Raw genomic sequence first — 20,499 nt, 5'->3', positions numbered from 1 at the left:
AGGGGACGACAGAGGACAAGATGGTTGGACAGTGTTCTCGAAGCTACAAACATGAGTTTGACCAAACTGCGGGAGGCAGTGCAAGATAGGAGTGCCTGGCGTGCTGTGGTCCATGGGGTCACGAAGAGTCGGACACGACTAAACGACTAAACAACAACAACACCCACAGTAGTGTACACCAGGAACAATTCCAGAATGCCTAAAATGGAGTACCGTATATATGGGCCACACCACTTGCTGGGTGGCAGGTAGTAGTTAAAATATGATTGAGGGGAAAATCAGGAGTGAGTTTAGGACTGTCCAGTGTTCACTGTCTTATATGCATTTGCAAGTCCCTCTGGAATTTTTCTTGTTAGGCCATTCTGTAACTTTTTTTGTGATGCATGAAATTAGTGATAGCGCTAGAGATGTTCTCCTCAAACCTCAATGGGTTTCACATGCCCTTTCAAGAGGTGCTCACAAACTCTTGTCAATGCATTTGGAGAATCATAGAATTGTAAAATTGAAAAGGAACCCCAAGGGTCATCCAGACCAACCCCCTGCAATGCATGGGGATAAAGCAACTTTGGCTTGAACTCTGACTAAACAGCATTTACAGTGTGGCTCAGCTTCCAAGTTACACCTTCAAAGTCGTGGCAGCAACATGATATGAAATTGGATAAATATGCATGATACTGTTGTATGCTACGGTCCTATTGTAGGGTTTTGCTACTTTAGTCCCATTTACTTCAATGGGATTTAAGAAGCACCAGTTAGATTGTGGCCAAACTCCAGTTTTTCTTGCTTTGCAATAGCATTTCAGGTTGGAGGGAATAGCCATTGTCTTCCCTAATAACTCCTTTTCTTCATTTGCTATTGACAAGCTGTGTGAGTTTGAATAGGTGGTCTTGTATCCCTGGTTGTTGTTGTTTTCCCGTTGACTGATCAGGTACATTTTTGTTTTTTTGACAGAGATACGATTCAGTCTCCAGTGTTCCAAGCAGCACTTCATCCAGGAAGGACTCACATGGTAGTAACAGGAGTCTAGGTAATAAACACTGTTTGTTCATCTTCTTTCAAATCTGAAAGTAACTCTGAGGCTTAGACATGACAAGAATATGGGCATTTTGTTACTGCAAATACAAGTCATGTGCTGCTTACGGAAGTAATTCCCGAAGCCACACCTGTGTCAGAAGATCTGTAAAAATGCAAGCTCGGAGCTAATCATCCAGTTACTTCTTTCTGGGGAGAAGCTTATGAGCTCCAGAACATGGAGTTTTTCCATGCACAAGTGTGTCAAAGACATGAGTCGTTATAGTTTATATATTATGTTTTTACAGATCTTTCAGGAACGACTAAGGTTGTGCCTCTGACTGAAACTTGCAGATTTGTTCTGCTTCAGCCTTGTTATTCATACCGATTTTTAGTACTGTAGCACAGCTACAATGACTTCAGTGCTCCAGAACATAAGGATTTGCACTTCCAAAGAAGGATGCAGCACAGCCAGTGTGTGGGAAAGTATTTTGCAGAAAGCCATTTGCAATCTGTTTAGGAACAAAGCTCTGAAGGATGATATCGTCTCATCAGAATAACACCTGTGTCAGTATTGCCCAGCCAGGAAATGGAGAAAAGCACTGCTAGCGAGCTCATGGCTTGCTCATGGTAAGCCATTAAGCAATGACTGGCTGTATCGTGAGCCACACTGCAGGCGCAGTTTAGTCAGAGCTTAAGCCCGAGTTGCTTTATCCCCATGAATATAAGTTCCAGTTCAAATACAGTATGTAGAAATAGAATGTCTACTTGCTGTATTTAATCAATACATAAGGGACGGACAGGACGAAAGCTTACATATTTGAATCCTTTTCCGTGTAATGGGAAAGCTAGCAGGTCCGACTGGAGGGGTTTTGACATAACACTCCACACAAATGGAGCCTTTTCATGGAAGCACTCGAATATGGAGGTCTCTACATGCAGCCTGAATTGGTACAAACCAGAATGGACTGTACCATGTGCTTTTTCTGAATGTTTGATTCTGGTCCATGGAGAGTCTGTTCCTAGAGATGTGTTTAGGTGGAAGCCCACAGTAAAGGCAATGGCTGTAAGCTGAGTAGTCAGGATCTGTTGTAAGCAGGGAACTGGGTATTGGGGAAATATGAGGTGACTGATTGGAATACAACTTGGATAAGAAAATACAACAGATTTTCAAGATGTAGTAGGTCAGGTCGTTGTTGCCAACATGATAAATCAGTTAGGCAAACAGTCATTTTGGAATCAAGTTGAAGTGCTATCCCATCTAATTAGAAAAGGATAAGTGCAATTGCCTTGGCTTTTGTTTTATTATCGCCATGTTATTCTGTTTGGACAGCCACCTGGTACAGATATCCAGCTCAGGAATGCATCTGTCCTGAGAGTGCCCTTTTTATAAGGCACTTTTAAGGGAACTTACCTTGCTGTGTGATCAAAACATGGCTTCCAACTTGTATCTTACTAGGGCGAAGAATAATTGCTCACACTTAAATGAAATTAGTTGTATGTGGCATGTGACAGACAGGAAAATAACTACCCCATAAATGAAGGAGAAACATGAAAACTCCGTCAGGGTCAGAATGTACAACAGTACCAAGTTATAGCTGCTATTTTCAGCCAAAGCTTCTGGCCTTTTGGCAAAACTTTTCTGGGAGTGGATATACAACAGTGAAAAGGTTCACTTGTTTTGTCCTATTAGTGTAGATATTAAGCACTACATAGCTCTCCAAGAGGAAAAAGTTGCAACCTTATATAATTTGTTAATAAAATTTCAAGAAGCCTCCAGTAATGCATTTTTTCTTGGGATTAATTTACAAATAGTTGAAACAGCAATAGAAACATTTGCAGCATTTCAATGCACAACTGCTATATTTCCTCGTGGGCCATGCATCCATGAATCCTGATGATAACAGGAGCATGATGAATTATAAATGGAAATAAATAGTAAAGCTGCTCTTTTACAACGATAACATTGCTGATAATCCTGGTTCACCAATATGAATAGTGCTTTTCACTCTTTGAGAACAAGTCCTAAATGAGTTCTTGGCTTTATCCACAGATACCATTACGTTATCAAGTGATGAGCGAGAATTTGGCAGGCTCAATGTGAAGGTGTGCTATGTTCCTCACGTTGAACAGATCTGGATCACAGTCTTGAAAGTAAGTGAGCCTAGCAAGACCTCAAGAACTGAGCTCACAGTTAGCCTTACACTGGTGATGTTGGGCAGGAGTTTAGCTTGTGCACCTCCACCCTACTTCTCTAAAGCACACACAGATCCGCTGGCCCTTCTCTTCTTTCATATTTCCTTCACCAATCCCTTGCAATAATGAGAATTTTTAAAAACTGAACGTTTTTGCCGTCTGTGAGGGGCAAGGGATATCGCGAAGCCCCTCCCCTCCTGAGTTCCAGCCCAGCCCAGAGCATGACTGAAAGCAGGGAAAGCTCCAGCTCAAGTGGGGAAACAGGAAGTGGGGTCCAAGGCTCTGGCAGGGTAGAAGAGCCATCGTCCCAGGTGGGACAGGAAGGAGGAAGAAAGGGGGGCAGACCCATCCCCCCAACTCCGGAACTTCGCAGAAAGCGTCGGGGGAAGAGGATGGGTCTCCCCAAGTTGTTATGCTGGCGCAAGACGCGCCAAACGCCATTCGGAGGTACTGATTCAAGCTGAGAAGATGTGTCTCTGTAAATAGCTCCAACTTTAGCACTGTAAATACGCAGCACAAATAAAAAGATAAAATGCAGAGCGGTGTAGAGTCGTTACTCTGAAGTAGCCCTATCCGGTCACTGTGACACCGTCGCTTTGGCGGAACTTTGCCTGGCTCCTTAAAGTGCGTGTCAGATGATGGCTCCGTCCTACTCTGGGGAGGAACTGATATGCCTAAGGGGAGATGCTTACAGATTTAATAAATAAATATATGAACACAATGTCTCTGGCTATATATGCCCTGCTCTCAATTACACAGTAGCCAGATCTCCCCCAAGAGTGGTGCATTTGATTCCAGTGAAGTCTTCAGCCTTATGGAAGGGTAGGGTAGGGTGGGGTGGGGGAATCAGCATCATTGGAAAAGGCAGCTAAGGTAGATAACCACTTTCTATGAAGTAAAAGAATGACAACATATTCACAGTGTGCCCTGGGTATATAGAATACTGCCAGTATCTCATTCTGCTCAATTTCCCCCTGAAATTTTATTTTCATGCTACATTTAACAGTGTATATATAACATCCTACTAAGTTTGTTTTTATGTTAAAAAGCAGCGACCCAAAATGGTTCCTTAGGTTGCAATCTGATAAAACACTGAGCTGGGAGAATACCAATAGGTTTGTGTAGGCTGTATTAATCTTGGGCAGGTTGCAGCCTGCACACACACCTTATATTTAAAACCTATCCCCCCCCCTAAAAAAAAAAGACTTCTGGAACTGTAGTTCACCCCTCACAGAGCTACAATTCCCTGCATCCTCAATAAACTACAGTTCCACGATTCTCGAGTTGGGACTAATGTGCACTAAAGGCATAGTGTGTATACTGCCTTAGTGATGGGTGGGAGAAACATAAGAAATGGAATTACCTTATGCCGAGTCAACCATTGGTCCTTCTAGCTCACAAATGTCTACTATGACTAGCACCTGCTCTGTGACATCCTTGTAACAGGAGATGGGAGGGTCTGAACCTGGGTGTGGGTGCATACAAAGCTTTGTCTTGACGACACCCTGTGTGTTATTTAGAGAAAAGTTGTTGTTTGGAGGGAGGGGGTTTCCTACTGGTTTAAGCTAACAAATATTCTGTGATGATTTTTATGTTGTGTCAATCTGTTAATCTAATGTTGACCAGCTCGGTGTGGGGGTGAGGATTGCATGCTAAAAAGCATCTTGGAGGGAGACCCATTGCAAAATGGTTTCTCCCCCCCCCCCAGCTAGTGCTCTCTAAATCTGCAAAAGTTTGCCTGAGATTCTATGAGGTTGGAGAACCACATTCTTATAGGGAGAGGGTTGAAAATAGCAGTACTTACAAATAAGGAAGGAACGTTAAGGCAAGCAAATAAAACAGAAAAGCAGTTTGGTTGCCGGTAGGATAAAAGCCGTTTTCAATTTTCAAAATTGCAGTGCAAAGATCTGAGCTGGTCATCTAGCCTTGGAGAAAACCCCCACATTTCCGTCAAAGGAACTATTACACTGCCCAAGCCAGTGCAATTCAGATGCTCACCAAAGCAAGCTTCCAGTGTAAGTGACACTTTAAAAAAATCTTGATTTCCTCCCCCTCCCTGTATGTGAATCAGTGATTTCAAGAACTGCTAGAGATCCCCCACTGAATCTTACAGGCCAATAGCCCTAGTCAATCACGATGAAGGGATCCTGTCTGCTGGTCTTATGCAGAGGCTAAATTATTTTATCACTTAATTATATCCATAGAGACAAAGCCAGCTTTATGTCAGGGTGTCATGTAGGGAACAGTGGCTACTAAACCTTGTAAATTTTTGTAAGCACTTGGGGACCCCTCTTGTTCTCTCCTCTCTCTGGGCATTCTCAGGGCTTTCGATAGTTTTTGAGTGACTTTTCATGCTCTCTGTGTTAGAAAAGCTGCAAATTGGAGAAGGGATTTTGCACTTGGTAACACGGCTCTATTCTAGTTCAAAAGCTGTAATTACGGTAGAGTCGATACCTTCGATTCCTCACCAGTTGCTCTGGATAGGATGGGCAGTGCCCCTTATTGCATCTCTCACAGTGGCAGATAGGTAATGTCAAGCCTGACATTAAAAGGTACACATAGCCTCTTCACTGATGACGCCCTTATAATGTTATCTGCCCTAGAGAGAGGTCTGCAGGAGCAGGAGTTAGAATATTTTAAGAGCGTAGCAGGACTAGAAGTCAATTACACCAATTTGATATCCATGTGCTTCAATTTAACATGGGAAAATGAATGTTTGCTGGTGCATAGCGCTAAGCTGGAAGCTATACGCCGGCTCCCTCGGCCAATAATGCGAGATGAGCGCGCAACCCCAGAGTCAGTCACGACTGGACCTAATGGTCAGGGGTCCCTTTACCTTTACCTTTTTAGCGCTAAGCTTACCTTAAAGGAGGCTACTTTTAAATATGTATGAGTGTTGGTGGCTCTAAAGACCTTGCACAACTTAAAAGGCGAAATAATGGCCCATTGCTGAACCGTCCCACCAATGTAACGACTTTGCTGTCCATTCAGTGCAGTAGAACGGTCTGTGTGTCTCATTGCTTATGGCATCATGTGGATCAGTTGGGCAGCAATGTGATTTTGGGAGGATTACGAACCCTTAACTCTGTGCCTTTAACAGCTGCATAAAAAAAAATTAAACCTGCTTCCATCTCTGAATCCTTATGGCAAAGTAAGTTTTGCCTACTGATTTCTGCCTCTTATGCAGCTGTTAAAGGCACAGAAGCCCTGCCAGGAAAAAAATTGACAACCCTATGTTTTTCCAGAGTTCTGTTTTTCTAGGGTCCCTCCCCTTGTTCATTAAAGCATACCATGCAGCATGTTGCTGTGATCTTTTTGTTTTGCTTGAGCTTAAGCCAGGGACAAGTGTCAACACCTGTCACTTCAATCACATCTATCTGTCACAGTCAGAATCTGGGGAAAGTTACACAGTTGTGTGCATTTAGGTTTTTGTCTTGGGCTTCATTTTCAGAGGCTTCCTGTGAAGTCTTGAGACCTTCTCAGAACTGTTCATAGCTGCTTGATCAGTCCTGGCACAAGCCTTATGTCCATACACTTTTCCCTTTAGTTCTCCATGTGTAAACAATGACATTCCAAAAAGCATCAGGCTTTGTTCTCTGGGGAACTTCCCACCCCATGAGTTCATCACAGCAGATGTAGCATTATCCATTATCCAGGCAGTTCTATAGGACCAGCCCAAGGTTTAAGATTGACATCTGAACTCCTGCTTCCTGTCACATTGTTACATGAGATTATGCAACACCAGTGGGTGCAAGGGCCTTCTCGGTGGTGGTGCCCGCCCTGTGGAATGCCCTCCCATCAGATGTCAAAGAGAAAAACAGCTACCAGATTTTTAGAAGACATCTGAAGGCAGCCCTGTTTAGGGAGGCTTTTAATGTTTAATAGATTATTCTATTTCATTTTTCTGTTGGAAGCCGCCCAGGGTGACTGGGGAAACCCTGCCAGATGGGCGGGGTATAAATAATAAATTACTGTTGTTGTTGTTATTATTATTATTATTAAGAAACAGGTCTTTTTGATGGTGTTACCATAACTGTAGAATGTCCCTCCAGTGGAGATCTGACAGGTTCCCTCTTTTTTGTTCTGTTGATAAGAATCTTTATTATTTTCTACAACCCACTGCTTTTATGGATGCTTATGGATCGCTTCTCCTTAATTCACATGCCTTTGCTCCTGCTTTTTTTAGGAGGGTGCTTCCCCAGTGCTTTTGGATGACTGCTAATGTAGGAATAGCACCAGAGATGGGAATCTAGGTGTTACAATCAACTGGCATTGGCTTTAACGAAGCTATATAGTGATGCTGGTGTGTTTGCTGTTAGGATTAGTTTCACCGTTTTGATTGCTCCATTATGTAATTATTATCCTTTCCTTGTAGGACATTGAATTCATGGAAACGTTTGTGTTTGCCATCAAACTGCAACTTCTGCAGACTGCGAGGCTTGTCTTCAAAGTACAAGCTCAGATTCCTAGGAAGAAAACTATCGGGGAATGTGTTTTGCCGCTGCGAGAGCTTAGCTCACAAGAAACAGACAACTGGTTGGCGGTAGCACCTCCTTCCAAAGCTTCAGTAAGTTACTGTGTTCTAAGGAGTCATCTGGAATGAACATTACTTAGGGCACATTGAGTACTGACTAGGATTCTGAAACTGATCCTTTATCATCATTATATAAGCAACTGCATTAATCCTGAAATACGACAAACAAATAGCCGTTTGCTTCTTGTGCCTTCAACCAAGTTATTCCTTGATAACTATCAACATGATAACCTGAACGATGAGCCCCCTGGCTATGTTAATTGCGCTTTAATAATAGATTCTGCATTCTGAGGTTGGATCACAGAAAAAGACTCTGCTCTTCCTTGATGCAAGATGAGTAATCCTAGATAACTTGGGAATGTAAGAGGGCTAAGGGCTTGTCCACACTTCTGCTTGTCCTGTGTTAATAATAGTAGTAGTAGTAATTAATTAATTATACCCCGCCTATTTGGCTGGGCCTTCCCTGTTGGGTTTATTGACTACGTGCCAGGTTGCAGCTTCTTAACAATTAAGAGTTGGCCGACAGCCAAGAAGACTGAGCAAAGGAGTTCTAATCTGCCTGGAAACTTGGGTCCTAGTAACAGCCATGCAATTGGCTGAGGTAACCTATAAAGGCATGATGACTCATCACTCTAGTGTGGGTAGAGTGTGGAGTAGTCTGGAGTAGATAGTGGAGAGTATGGTTAGTGGTTGGAGTGTAATAGAGAGAAGAGTAAAATCCTTGTCTGTAATTCTGTACATAGTATTGATTCCCTGTAGTATACAGCTGTTGCATCTCATGCAATACACCTAAGCGCAATTCAATAAAATTAATTTATATTCTGTTCTGAAAAATCTATGAACATCATGACCCTGAAATACAACTGCTCTTCACCTGATGGATAATAATCAGGTGTTCTGAAAACATTTAATTCTTCGTGAAATAATGATTTTTAAATGGATTTTGGTTCTTAGTAGTTCTCTGTCCTTGTAATCAGCTCTTCCTTTCCTCCTTTAGATTGTGTGCTTTGAAGCAAAATTCCATAATCCGTAGTCAACAACAGCTGGTTGCTAAGAGTTCTGAGGAAAACATTGTGAATCTTTGGCTAATTTATGGCGTATGCTGAATCTGAAACTGTTACAGCTGCGATTGACAGAGGCAAAAAAAAACCCTGTACTTGGGCATGCTTTATGACACAGAAAAAATAGGGATTAGTTAGACAGATGTATTCAACCTACCAGGTGGTGGATAGATTTTAATTATGGAGCCTTGCTACTGTAGAGTTTTACACAAAGGAGTCATATTGTGGCCTCACGTATTAAGCTTTGGTGGGACAGGTTCCAAAGAACCATGAAATTAATTTTGTGAGTCCAGTGAGATTGCTTTTCTTCTAACAACAGCCAGCGGGAGTGGAGGTGGGAATCCTGCTGTCTGAAGAAAATAGTTTCCACAGAGCTGTTGCAAGCTTCTTTCCATGAGTTTCTGTGGCTACAGTATTTGGATTCTAGCTTACAAATTCTAACACATTTGGGCAGGGCTGCAACATTTCAACCCAGAATGTGCACAAGCCTACCGGTCCAACACTCCCAAGTAAGCTGGCATTCCTTGTGTGTGTCAAAACAGAAAGTAATTAATAACATCTGATCTCTTCACTTAACACCTTTATAATAAAGACCTTCTGTTTCAGAGCTGTAAAACTTGGCTCAGAGTTAAATGGAATATGTCTTTGCATTCTTATTCTCTGTCCAGGTGTCCCCTGCAGAAATGAAAATAGGCACCTGTTTTCAAGCAGTAAACAGTCGGATCCAGTTGCAAATTTTTGAAGCCCAGAACCTCCCAAGCTCGACCACACCACTGTCTTCAAGTATGTATTGCAGTGATTTTGTATGTCCTTTTCTAGAATACTTTGTGGCAGCGTAGACAAGCAGTTTGATTGCCAATAGTATATAGATCAGCCATTGTCAGTATCTGACATAAAGTCACCGGTGGAGTGCTAGTTAAATTTTACTTCCGTTATATGTATCTGTTCCAGTAGATATTCTGCTGTCTGTGTTTGGTATGCAAAGCAAGCAACATGTTTGTTTTGTTAATTCTGTAATACCCTGTTTCTCATATTTTAAGGCATCCCCATAAAATAAGCCATAGCAGGATTTTTAAGCATTCAAGGAATATAAGCCATACCCTGAAAATAAGACATAGTGATAGGAGCAGCAGCAATGCCGGCCGCAGCAGGAGAAGGAAGAAAAAAAATAAGACATCCCTTGAAAATAAGCCATAGTGTGTTTTTTTGAGGAAAAAATAAATATAAGACATGTCTTATAATATGAGAAACACGGTATAAGAGTAGTAGTTATACTACTATATAGAGAGGTGCTCTGCCCTGTGTATGAAAATATGAGTAGTAAGGCAAGAAACTATACTATTCTTGCAACCCCTCTCTTGCTCTTTTATTATAAATAATCTAATTCATAGGTTCTGCTACACTCTCTGGTGCAAGTGTGATCAAATGCTAAAGGTTTAAAGATGTGGCTGGCCCAAATTTTAGTTGCACCAATTCAGTTCTATGGGAGAAAACAGGCAGGCAGGACTGCTGAGGATAAGGGGAAGTCCCTCCTTTAGAAAACTGTGACTGTGAAGAAAAATTTAGTCCCTATTCCAGTGATGATGATATTACCGTTTATTATATTATACTATACTATACTATATTATATTATATTATATTATATTAATTATATTATATTATATTATATTATATTATATTATATTATATTATATTATATTATATTATATTATATTAACTTGCCTTCCTGCCATCTCTTACTGCCATTTTCTTCCATGCTAGATTATTTTGTAAAGGCTGCTATGCTTAGCACTGAAGGGCTGGTTGATAAGAAAAAGACCCGGCCACTGAAATCCACAAATGGTCGAGTGAAGTGGGGAGAAACTATGATTTTTCCAGTGAGCCACAATGAACATGGGATAAACTTTCTCGTCAGACTATACAGCAGGAGCTCAGTGAGAAGAAAACACTTTCTGGGACAGGTTGGTTTATTTGCGCGCGCACACACACAATATTAAGCTGGAAATTAACATGAGTCTGGAGTTTTAGAAGTCGGTTAGGTCACACCTCTGCTTTGGCACTATGCTTTTTAAAGACCAAAAAAATGCCTTCTGATTATCAAATCTTGTGAATTTCAGCTTCAAGCCTCTTCCTGTGGAGTGCTAGTTCGTTAGCTCAACTTGAGACTAGATCTGGGATCCTAAACTCAAAATCCAAATAGAATGGACTTTTGCTTTGAGTCCTGGGGATCCTGCTCCAGCTGTCTCTTAGTGCAGACCCAAGTCATGGACCCACAGCCACCGCCTGCCATAGACCACCATTGGCAGGATTGGCAGCAACAGCTGCAGATATGTTCTATAAGCATAGAAGACATCTGAAGGCAGTCCAGTATAGGGAAGCTTTTTAATGATTTATTAGGTTTTTATATGGGACGCAGGTGGCGCTGTGGGTTAAACCGCAGAGCCTAGAGCTTGCCGATCAGAAGGTCGGCAGTTCGAATCCCCGCAACGGGGTGAGCTCCCATTGCTCGGTCCCTGCTGCTGCCCACCTAGCAGGGACTCAGCCAGATTGGTAAAGAAAAAATGATTTATATGTGTTGTATATGCGGGTGGTGCTGTGGTCTAAACCACAGAGCCTAGCGCTTTCCGATCAGAAGGTCAGCGGTTCGAATCCCCGCAACGGGGTGAGCTCCCATTGCTCGGTCCCTGCTCCTGCCCACCTAGCAGTTTGAAAGCACGTCAAAGTGCAAGTAGATAAATAGCGGGAAGGTAAACAGTGTTTCTGTGTGCTGCTCTGGTTCGCCAGAAGCGGCTTTGTCATGCTGGCCACATAACCTGGAAGCTGTACGCCGACTCCCTCGGCCAATAATGCAAGATGAGCGCCGCAACCCCAGAGTCGGTCACGACTGGACCTAATGGTCAGGGGTCCCTTTACCTAGGTTTTTATATATGTTGGGCAACCCAGTCAGATGGGTGGGGTGCAAACAAATTGTTGTTGTTTATTATTTATCTTATTCTCTTGTTAATTATGCTGTTTTAAATATGCATTTTATCTCTGCTTTCCTTTAATAATGTTTTATTTTGAAACATTTAAAGTATTTTTTGTTAACTTTGCTATGCTAAATGTGCATTCTGCAGTTGACCTCCATTATAATGTTTTATTTTGAAATCTTTTAAGATAATATTTTAGTTTCCTGTTAATTATGTTGCCTAGAATGTATACTTTATATTTGACTTTCTTCAGTAATGTTTTATTCTGGATTGTTTTATGTGATGTTTTAATGTGTTGTAAATGGTTTTGAGATTTCCCTCCCCTTAAAAATATAAAGCGATACAGAAATAACAACAACAACAGGTTTCCCAACCAGTGGCTCCCATAATCCACATGCATCATCCCCCCCCCCTCAAAAAAACCCTCAAGCTAGCTGTTTGTTCAGGTTATACCCAATGCCTATGCACATACCCCATTACAGGATGCCATTTTACAAAAGATTACCAAAGGCTGCCCCTGCCAAGGTCCTCCCTAGAGTGGCTGTTGTAGAGAGGAATTTCCTTTCACTATATTAGCACAATATGGATCTTTTATAGCAAAAGCCTAACCCGTCCCTGAAACCTCTACTATATCCAGTGCAGGTAACACCTCTAATTCTGCATTAATTGTTCCTCACAAGTAATGGATTTCCTCTAGCTAGCATGAGGAATATGGGAAAGTGGCAATGCAGCTGTGGCCTTATTTGATCCAAAAGTATGTGCCTTGACATGTTTTTCTCCCCTGAGTTGGGGCAGTGGGGGCCGTGGCCACGCAAGCTGCAGATTCTGTACATTCCACTGCTGTGCCCTTCCCCTTGTCCCTCTTACGCTCACTTGCACTGCTTGACTCTTGTGCTGCTCCTCAGGAGGGGACAAGGATGACTCCTGCTTTGGCATGTAGTAGCAGACACTAGTGACTCAGCCCTTTTGTCCTACAAAGACAGCAGATTCTAGCCCTGAAGGGGCATACGCCGTGGCTGCCTGGGGACCCCCCCCCCAGGACCTGATAAAGCCCCTGGACCGTACATTTCATACTAGTGGCCTGGCCTAGGTGCCCAATTGATGTGAACAAGAGCAAAGAGCCTAACAGACTCCTAACATAGGCTTTCTGAAATGAAACAAGTCACACATTTACTAGTGGAGAGCCATTGATGTACAAGGAGCTGGTTATCTGTTTGCATTACTCTTATTGAGGAGGAAATGTCAGCTCACAATTCCTCCACCAGCTGAGTAGGGCAAAACTGTGTTTTTAAAGTGTTGCTTCCTGATTGTATAATAGAGTAAGCCACCCGGTGTAAGGAAAGCTTCTCCCTGTGAGTAGATAGGATTATCCTTCACCAAACTGGCTAATGAAACATGAACTGGGACTCTCTCAAGTGAAATATTGAAACTGACATTTAATCTTAACAGTCTTGCATGAGATGCATAAATCATGCACACTTCCAAGTAAGGTAAAATCTCATTTTGCAATCTCCCCTACCTCTCGCCTCCTTCAACAACCCAGAAAGCACAATTGGCCAGCTTTAATAACATGTTCTGTTGCAGGCATGTGTTGCATTTCTAAAGCACAGGCGTCCCCCAGCTTACACGAGGGTTATGTTCTGGGCCCCCGTGTGCATAAGTGAAATCGTGTAAAGTGGGGAGCACCCTTTAAGCGCTCTCTCTGCTGCTCTCTCTTCAACCCATACAAAAAATGCTGTATCGAAAAATATCCACACATCGAATTGAAAAGGCAAGAGGCTGGAAGGCATGTGGGGGAAAGCGGTGGCAGCTGCTGCACATCAGCTGTTAGGCAGGGGAGCTGAAAGCCTCAACTTCCGCAGAGGGAGTGTCTAAAGCAGAGCAAAGGTTAAAACCCATAAAATCTAGGCTGCAGGTTAGCTTTTTGTTTGTTCTATACTCTAAGAACATAAGAGCCTTCCTGGATCAAAGGCCTATTTGGTCCACCATCCTATTTGCCATAGTAGCCATCTAGGTGCCTGTGATGATAACCCTATAAGCACTAAGGCAATAGCACTCTCCCACAGATACTGGGTCATGCTGCCTCAGACCTTGGAAGTAGCATGCAACTATAATGACTAGTAGCTTTATATTCCATCAATTTGTCTAGGCTTCCTTTTAAAGTCATTTTAAGTTGGGAAGCCACAATTGATGGTAGTGAATTTCTTCTGCAATGGAGCAATATTATTTTAGTAATCCTTTGAACACCCCCTCCCCACAAAATACCATAGAAATATAAAATCAGATAACATCCATGGAAACATACCAAGCCTTGAGAGATTGCCTGGCTACTGTGTTTGTTTGCATTTCAGTCTGTTTCTTTATTGTGATGTGCTTATAGTTACCTTGTTTTAATGTATTGTTTTCTTATGTTGTGTATCTGCTGTTGTAAACCACCTTGGGGATTTGCATGAAAGTATTTTAAACGATCAGATAAAATGGGCAACTTACTACAACCCATAGTAATGATCCAGATTTTAAAACAAACAAACGTGTACAAACTGTTTCCAGCGTGTTCTAGCTTTTTCTTTTCTCACACTCTGTGTTTATGTACAGTTTTTTGTTGGTATGGTGACCAACAAGATAAATGTCAAAGATGGTTTTTTGGTGTGACCTTTGGTGTGACCCCTGCGATTTCTCTTCCTCTGCAGGTCTGGCTAAGCTGTGACAGCAACAGTCCTGAAGCTTCTGCTCAGTGGAGAGACACGATTGCCAATCCAGAGAAGGTTGTTGTTAAGTGGCATAACGTCAATCCAGCATGACGCTGGTGTGGGCAGTACTTTCGGAATTCATTGGGACTTGAGCCAAGAGGCTTCTGCACTTACTTAAAATAAACAATCATCCACTAAGACAGAAGGAAAATAAATACCTGCATTGACTGGTGTGTTTAAGGCCACCTCTGGAGAGGAAAGCAAGAGAAGGAGCTGTAGTGCTGGGAAAAAAGACACAAAGTGAAGAAGCTTCACAATATCCATGGAATACAAAGGTCATATTGCGAAGTCAAGGGCCCAACTTCTGATCCTTTTGATAAGGATTAAAAGAACTTTCGTATATTTATGCTTATGTTAGCTTTTCTTCTAACTTAAAGATCTCACTCAAAAATGACTTTGAAGGACTTTCCTTCAGGAAGACATTTTCTCCATTGAAAACCCTGCCTCAGTTACTGTTTTCTTTCTAAAACTGTTATGAGGGCACCACTTAATAATAATTATTGCAGACATCTCTCAACAGTCATCCCTTTGTGTTCAGCAAGAGATCTAAGACAGACATCAGGGGGCAGATTAGTATTTTACTGTTCAGAATCTTGGAATAAACTTTTTAAAATAATTCTGAAGAATGCTTGCTTGTCATGAGCATTGGGCTTTAACGTGAGGGAGGGCTGGGCATTTCAAAACAACTCTTGATGCACGCAGAGAGGTTTTCAGTGCTTCTTCAAAGTGCCAGGTCATAGTACTTGCTCCTATTTGGGGGCCTAAGACTCACTGTTGTGAGCCAAGAGATGGAGTAACAGCAAATGAAAGCCTTTGCTCCTGGGAAGAATGAAAGTATTATAACCTAGGAGGAAGATTGTGCATTTAATAAATGCTGCATTGTGGTGCTGCATTGTGAAATGGTGAAATGTTTACTGACAAAAATGCTCTTCAAGTGTTCAACCCTTTAAAGTGCTATCATGTAATTTTAACAGGCAGACGTAAATAGTTAATTGTAATATAGATACAATAAGTTGAATATGGAGACACGATGGCTAGGATGGAAAACCTTTAGGTCTCTAGATGTTGCCCCACCCAGCATGGCCAATGAATATTGGAGCTGTTGCTCACCAACATCTGGAAGGTCAACCATCCCTGATGTGTGAACATGCTTAACTGGGTCAGTAGCTAAGGTTTCCAGTTGTAAATCTTGTACCATCTAACTTCTTAGAGCACTATTTTAATTCTTGGCTGAGGCCCAAAAATATTCATCATAGGAAAAAGAGTGGGATGTGTGCTATCCCTTAATGATACTTGCTTCAGACATAATGTTAAGTCTAAATTATTGCAGTGAGGATCAGAGACTGGTCACTATAGTTTTTTTATACTTAATACTGCCCCCTCCCCCATATTTGTTATGAAAAGACTGCAGTGGTAAAAGACTGCAGAACTGCCATGAACAGAGGATGCAGAGAGTGCATGTTTTGTTTGTCCATAAGTTGATGGGTCCCATCTACCGTGTTTCTCCAAAAATAAGACACCATCTTATATTTATTTTTTCTCAAAAAAACACAAGGTGGCTTATTTTCAGGGGATGTCTTTTTTTATTAAGTATGGTACAGTTTAACCTACAAGGTTAAACTACCTATCACTATGGCTTATTTTCGGGCTATGGCTTATTTTCGGGGTATGGCTTATTTTCGGAGAAACACGGTAGCTCGTATCAATCATGGCTAAACAGTTTATAATTTTATAAGTATTTAAGTAATTAAAGCTGATAATCTCAGTTCTTTGTCTGGTTTGAAAATTATATCAGGGACTTCTGGGATGATACACCTGAAAGGTTAATGGTGAATGAACCATAAATGGTAGATTATTGTGGGTTTAAACAAACAGAACAGTGATAAAACAGGGATATTTTTAGGAGAGACTATTAACACAGCATTGCCTTTACTGGAAGGAAATGAGCTGTGATTAGATGATTGCATTGACAAACGTGTTTCTCCTAATCTAGAAATAAACCAGGTGACAGACTGTCAAGGCATATCAGAACTAGTATAGGAAAGGCTGTGACTCTATTGGAAGCTGTTCCTACATTAAGGTCTGGGCACATTCCATTTGAGAGAATGGAGGGGAACTTGGTTTGGTGTGAAAAGTTGGTGCCTCCCCCTCTCTCTGCCGAGTGGTGGCAAGAGCATGGGGTTCCACGCACTCACCCTGGTCTGTGTTCTTTTGGAGAATTGAGACATGGCAAAGACTGTCATAGCTTTAGTAAATATGGTCTATTCACCTATTTACACTTTCAGGGAGTCCAGATCTTGCAGCATGGTCATTTCAAGAGGGGTTTCTCTGCCACAGCAGTGCAGCCAGACTTCAGCCAGCCTGCCCAAGATGGATCCCAGTCTTCCTCTTCTTCGTCCCAACAACCCTTGCTCAAAACTCCTTTCCTGTCACCTCACATCCAGTTACTCTGGCAAGCTTCCAAACCCCCAGTCACTGTTCACACCTCAGGGCAAGGGGGGAGGACAGATCTCTTACATTGCCAATAGCCCTCTTGTTTCTTAATGGCCCTAGCTTGTATGGTTGCTGGACAAAACTTCCCAGGAGGCTGAGGTGTCCCTAAATTTATTTGACCTGGTGTGAATCCTCATACTGGTTGCTTCCTGCTATATGGCTATATTTCTGCTCCTGGGTAGCTACTAGGACACACAGCACACATGTATGCAGGAATCCTAAGTGTTTGGGCCACTTGAAACATTTTGCAACTACAACTATTGTGGTAAAGTTAACAACCCCTTATATTATTTACTAGCTGGCCCTGCCACACGTTGCCGTGGCTAATCCTTGTGACTGCCACCACTGTGTGTCGATCTATGACGTATCACGCCCCCCCCCACTCCCTGTGATTCCCCCCCAACCTGTCCCGTCCCATGACGTATCACGCCCCCTCTTCCCCCCACTCCGGGGTCATCGCTGTGACTGGCCCCAGTGTCCTGACCTATCCTGTCCCCTCCTCCCCCACACCCCCACCCAGGCGAGTCAGTACCTCCATTCGGCCTAGTCTGTAAAGGCTTCGGCCTTAGTATGTAAATGGCAGCCGAGGTGCTGTTGAGAGGGAAGGTTCTATAGGTGTAGTTCCAGTGTAGCTGCCGCTAGAGGGCACTCGTTTGCAACCTGGTTCTTTTCCCAGCATGCACTTTCGGCTGAGTGGTGCGATCTGGAACGGGGGTTTGGGGGTTTCACCTGGTGGAGGTGTGGCATCTGTCTTTGAAAACCTTTTAAGAGCCTTCGGACATTCGCTTTGGACATTGTGTTCAAATTTGAACGCAATCGGTGAAGCGGTTTCAGAGAAAAATGGATAGTAACCCACATGCCCAGATTACATTTTTATATAGATGGATCGCAAGTGGCATAGGGTGGGTTGCCAACACCCAGGGCCATGTGGAGGGAGGGAAACAGACGTGTATACATGCACATTCAATTGCTTAATGGCATCCATGTCACCCAGGAGATGCAGCCACAGAGATAAGAAGAGTCATTCCATTGTCTGGAGAGGTAACTTCCTGGTTCACATGGAGAAGCTGTTTTCAATGGAGCCCAGCAATGGAAGTGTGCAGCTGTATTGAGGCAGCACCAGGTATTGAAATTTTGCGCCCGTAACAATTTTGCGCCTGGGGCAAACACCCCTGTGCTCCCCCCCCCATGCTACACCACTGTATAAAGCTTATTTAGGAACCCAATTTGTCCATATTTCTGGGAAGGCAGGCTAAAGTGTACAAAGTGAAACATCCAGTTTAAAACGGATACAGCAATACAGGATTCAGCAGGTAGCAAAGGACAAAAGCAAATACACTTTTTACAGGCTCTCTTGTGGAAGTAGGTTGCGTACGGTTGTCGTTACTGTTTCTGATTCCTATTCTAATATCTGAAATTGTTTAGGGAAGTTTTTAATGACTGAGGTTTTAATGTATTTTTAATCTTTGTTGGAAGCCGCCCAGAGTGGCTGGGGAAGCCCAGCCAGATGGGCGGGGTACAAATAATAAATTATTAATATTATGCTGGATGCTGCAATAATATTTGAGCAGGAATGCAAATTCTGGGGTTAAGAAAATGTGTGTGCTTGACTCACTTGTGATTATCCTTTTACTGAATGAAGCTGCTAAACTAAGCTGAGGCAAGGAAAAGCCTTTGCTCCTCCAAGCTTCCACCAGGTGCCAGCTTGAGGCTTTCTGAGTGATCCGGAATCACAGCTAGTTATGCAACAGGCAGGGCCAGGTGCCAGTACTTTGTTTAAGAAGGGAGTGAAAGGAGCTGACCAACGAGCTGGTGATGCCAATAGTGATGTCATGTACACACCTCATGAATAATCCCGGATCCACACACAGATGTACTGCACACCTAAAGCCTCTTTATAAACTTAGCCATCTATAACAAACTAGCAAGGACAAAAGTGGTAAGGACCTAACAGAAGCAGAAGACATCAAGAAGAGGTGGCAAGAATACACAGAGGAATTATACCAGAAAGATATGGAGGTCTCGTACACCCCAGGTAGTGTGGTTGCTGACCTTGAGCCAGACATCTTGGAGAGTGAAGTCAAATGGGCCTTAGAAAGCACTGCTAATAACAAGGCCAGTGGAAGTGATGATATTCCAGCTGAACTATTTAAAATTTTAAAAGATGATGCTGTTAAGGTGCTACACCCAATATGCCAGCAAGTTTGGAAAACTCAGCAATGGCCAGAGGATTGGAGAAGATCAGTCTACATCCCAATTCCAAAGAAGGGCAGTGCCAAAGAATGCTCCAACTACCGCACAATTGCGCTCATTTCACACGCTAGCAAGGTTATGCTTAAAATTCTACAAAGCAGGCTTAGGCAGTATGTGGATCAAGAACTCCCAGAAGTGCAAGCTGGATTTCGAAAGGGCAGAGGAACCAGAGACCAAATAGCAAACATGCGCTGGATTATGGAGAAAGCTAGAGAGTTCCAGAAAAACGTCTACTTCTGCTTCATTGACTATGCAAAAGCCTTTGACTGTGTCGACCACAGCAAACTATGGCAAGTTCTTAAAGAAATGGGAGTGCCTGATCACCTCATCTGTCTCCTGAGAAATCTCTATGTGGGACAAGAAGCTACAGTTAGAACTGGATATGGAACAACTGAGTGGTTCAAAATTGGGAAAGGAGTACGACAAGGTTGTATATTGTCTCCCTGCTTATTTAACTTATATGCAGAATTCATCATGCGAAAGGCTGGACTAGATGAATCCCTAGCCGGAATTAAGATTGCCGGAAGAAATATCAACAACCTCAGATATGCAGATGACACAACCTTGATGGCAGAAAGCGAGGAGGAATTAAAGAACCTTTTAATGAGGGTGAAAGAGGAGAGCGCAAAATATGGTCTGAAGCTCAACATCAAAAAAACCAAGATCATGGCCACTGGTCCCATCACCTCCTGGCAAATAGAAGGGGAAGAAATGGAGGCAGTGAGAGATTTCACCTTCTTGGGCTCCTTGATCACTGCAGATGGTGACAGCAGTCACGAAATTAAAAGACGCCTGCTTCTTGGGAGAAAAGCAATGACAAACCTAGACAGCATCTTAAAAAGCAGAGACATCACCTTGCCGACAAAGGTCCGTATAGTTAAAGCTATGGTTTTCCCAGTAGTGATGTATGGAAGTGAGAGCTGGACCATAAAGAAGGCTGGTCGCCGAAGAATTGATGCTTTTGAATTGTGGTGCTGGAGGAGACTCTTGAGAGTCCCATGGACTGCAAGAAGATCAAACCTATCCATTCTTAAGGAAATCAGCCCTGAGTTTTCCCTGGAAGGACAGATCGTGAAGCTGAGGCTCCAATACTTTGGCCACCTCATGAGAAGAGAAGAATCCTTGGAAAAGACCCTGATGTTGGGAAAGATTGAGGGCACTAGGAGAAGGGGACGTCAGAGGACAAGATGGTTGGACAGTGTTCTCAAAGCTACGAACATGAGTTTGTCCAA

The 20,499-nt window shown here is 42.7% G+C and overlaps 1 protein-coding gene across 3 annotated transcripts in view; it reads left to right on the top strand.

Moving 5' to 3' along the window:
• TC2N (tandem C2 domains, nuclear) overlaps positions 1 to 15,137 on the top strand; it is a 34,423-nt gene extending 19,286 nt beyond the window's left edge. For all 3 annotated transcript variants that reach the window (XM_035107414.3, XM_060272249.2, XM_035107405.3), the window contains 7 exons: positions 952 to 1,027; positions 3,065 to 3,165; positions 5,106 to 5,222; positions 7,583 to 7,774; positions 9,471 to 9,585; positions 10,564 to 10,763; positions 14,462 to 15,137. In XM_035107414.3, coding sequence (XP_034963305.1) covers positions 952 to 1,027; positions 3,065 to 3,165; positions 5,106 to 5,222; positions 7,583 to 7,774; positions 9,471 to 9,585; positions 10,564 to 10,763; positions 14,462 to 14,572 — 912 coding nt within the window. In that variant the 3' untranslated portion in view covers positions 14,573 to 15,137. The remainder of the gene's footprint in view (positions 1 to 951; positions 1,028 to 3,064; positions 3,166 to 5,105; positions 5,223 to 7,582; positions 7,775 to 9,470; positions 9,586 to 10,563; positions 10,764 to 14,461) is intronic.
• The last annotated feature ends 5,362 nt before the right edge of the window (positions 15,138 to 20,499 follow it).

Source organism: Zootoca vivipara, chromosome 1 (assembly GCF_965207765.1).
Source record: "Zootoca vivipara chromosome 1, rZooViv2.hap1.1, whole genome shotgun sequence".
In the NCBI taxonomy this organism is placed as follows: Eukaryota; Metazoa; Chordata; class Lepidosauria; order Squamata; family Lacertidae; genus Zootoca; species Zootoca vivipara.
This window is presented reverse-complemented; position numbering and strand designations above follow the sequence as displayed.